Here is a 2,049-nt window from a genome sequence, read left to right as displayed (position 1 = left end):
GAATTTCCTCTTTCCACACGGTCAAACATCCTCGCAGTTCAATGGACTTTGTGAATTCTTCCAGCTACGGACAAATTGGAATGTAAATTGGGAACTTCGATATTCAATATCCAATGCGATGGATGAAATCTTCATAATTGATTGATCTCAACCTTCTTTCATCGTAAATCTTCTATTTGCGAATAATCATGGCAGAAGGAGTTGAGAATGGACGGGATAGAATGCCCACTGAGAAGGGTTTGCAGTATAAAGCAGACGTCACAGTCAAGACATGGAGAGATGCCATTCGACTCCGGAGGAGAAGGGCAAATAAGCATCGCCAGCTTATAGTTGAAGACGATGTCAACACTGTGATGATTAAAGAATCTCGTAATCAAGTACAGGAAGCCAAGGACATGGCCATTTCTTCTCTAGAAGAACTCGCAGCTATTGCTCCTTCAGCAGATCTTGATGATGGTGAAGATCTACTTGAAACCATGGAAGTTGAACATTCTTCTTTGATGAAAGAAACAATGAAAGTTATTCTTCGTTTGTGAGGTGAGACGCTTTCATCCAAGTCAGGTTCCCGATCATCCAGATGGAGAGTTCAAGACTGGGTTGATCGTCAAGTGTCAGTTTCCCCTCGAGTTCAGAGCATAGTTGATGGAGGTAACAGTGCCCCTTCAATTGAACCCACTATTGAGATGAACAACCTTGCTCCACCTTCGGAAAGCCCTGCAACTAAGATTAGTCATCGACAAGAACCGAAGTCCAGCAATGATGATGTTCTCGCCAACAGTTTGAAAGAGTTGCAATCCTTGAATAGACTTCCTCTTCCAAAGCCTGAAATTCTCTCAGGTAACCCTCTTGACTACACGGCATGGAGGCGAAGCTACGATGCATTGACTGAACATCGTGGAATTCCTATGGCAGAGAGATTCTACTTTGTCTTGAAATACCTGACAGGTGAGCCGAAATCCTTGATAGAAGGCTACTCTATGATCGGCGATGGCAGAGGTTACCTTAATGCGAAGGAAGCGTTTGAACAGAGATATGGGGATCCATTTGTAGTTTCAAATGCTTACAGAGACAAGCTGGATGCTTGGCCCAAGGTAGGATCAAGAGACTCCTTTGGACTCAGGAGATTCGGAGACTTCCTGAAACAATGTGATGCAGCATCTAAGTATGTTCCCCACTTGAATCATCTTGATGACGAACGGGAAAATCAAAACCTACTGAGGAAACTCCCTGAATGGCTAGTTGTGAAATGGGGAAGGAAGGTTGTTCAGTGGAGACAGGATTGGAAAACCTTTCCACCGTTTGCCATCTTCACAGAGTTCATTGACGAAGAGGCAACTGTTGCTTGTGATCCCGTCACCTCTCTTCAATCTATGCAGACCTCAAAGGAAAGGAAGAGGTCAACTCATTCTCGATCTCAACAGACTGGAACACACAATCACAAAGAGGGCTCTGCTGAGGAGAAATATCTGTCATGTTTCTTCTGCAAGGGTCAAAACCCTATTACTGAATGTTCCTCGTTCAATTCAGAAACGATGCAGAAGAAGAGACAGACTATTAAGGACAATGGTCTCTGCTTTGGTTGCTTGAGAAAGGGACACATGTCAAAGAGATGCAAGAAAAGAAATACATGCTCCGTATGTAAAGGAAAGCATCCAACTGCTCTACATGTACATGATGACAAATGGAAGGAGAAGCATCGGGATGCTACCAACAGAGAGGGAGTAGTAGTAAAGAAACTCTGGAATCAAATCCTCATGCTTCCCAGTCAGATTCCTGTCATTCTATGAAGTCATCGATGATTGTTCCGGTATGGCTATCGCATGAGTCCAGTCACAAGGAGAGACTATTGTATGCGCTGTTGGACACGCAATCCGATGCGTCCTTCATTCTCACACAAACCAAAGAAGCAATGGAAATCAAAGGCGTACAAATACACTTGCTTTCTACAATGACGAGGACAAAATAATGAGAGAATAGCTTGTGAGAAGGTGACTGGATTGAAAGTGAAGGCTTACTACAACTCCGAGAAGGCAATTAGTCTCCCTCAAA

General features: G+C 43.6%; 1 protein-coding gene across 1 annotated transcript; it reads left to right on the top strand.

Annotated features, from left to right (window-relative positions):
* The first annotated feature begins 683 nt into the window (after positions 1–683).
* LOC121419516 lies at positions 684–1,787 on the top strand. The gene has a single exon (XM_041613970.1). The coding sequence runs from the start codon at positions 684–686 to the stop codon at positions 1,785–1,787; it is 1,104 nt and encodes a 367-aa protein (XP_041469904.1).
* The last annotated feature ends 262 nt before the right edge of the window (positions 1,788–2,049 follow it).

The sequence above is a fragment of the Lytechinus variegatus genome, chromosome 8 (genome assembly GCF_018143015.1).
Source record: "Lytechinus variegatus isolate NC3 chromosome 8, Lvar_3.0, whole genome shotgun sequence".
Lineage (NCBI taxonomy): Eukaryota > Metazoa > Echinodermata > Echinoidea > Temnopleuroida > Toxopneustidae > Lytechinus > Lytechinus variegatus.
This window is presented reverse-complemented; position numbering and strand designations above follow the sequence as displayed.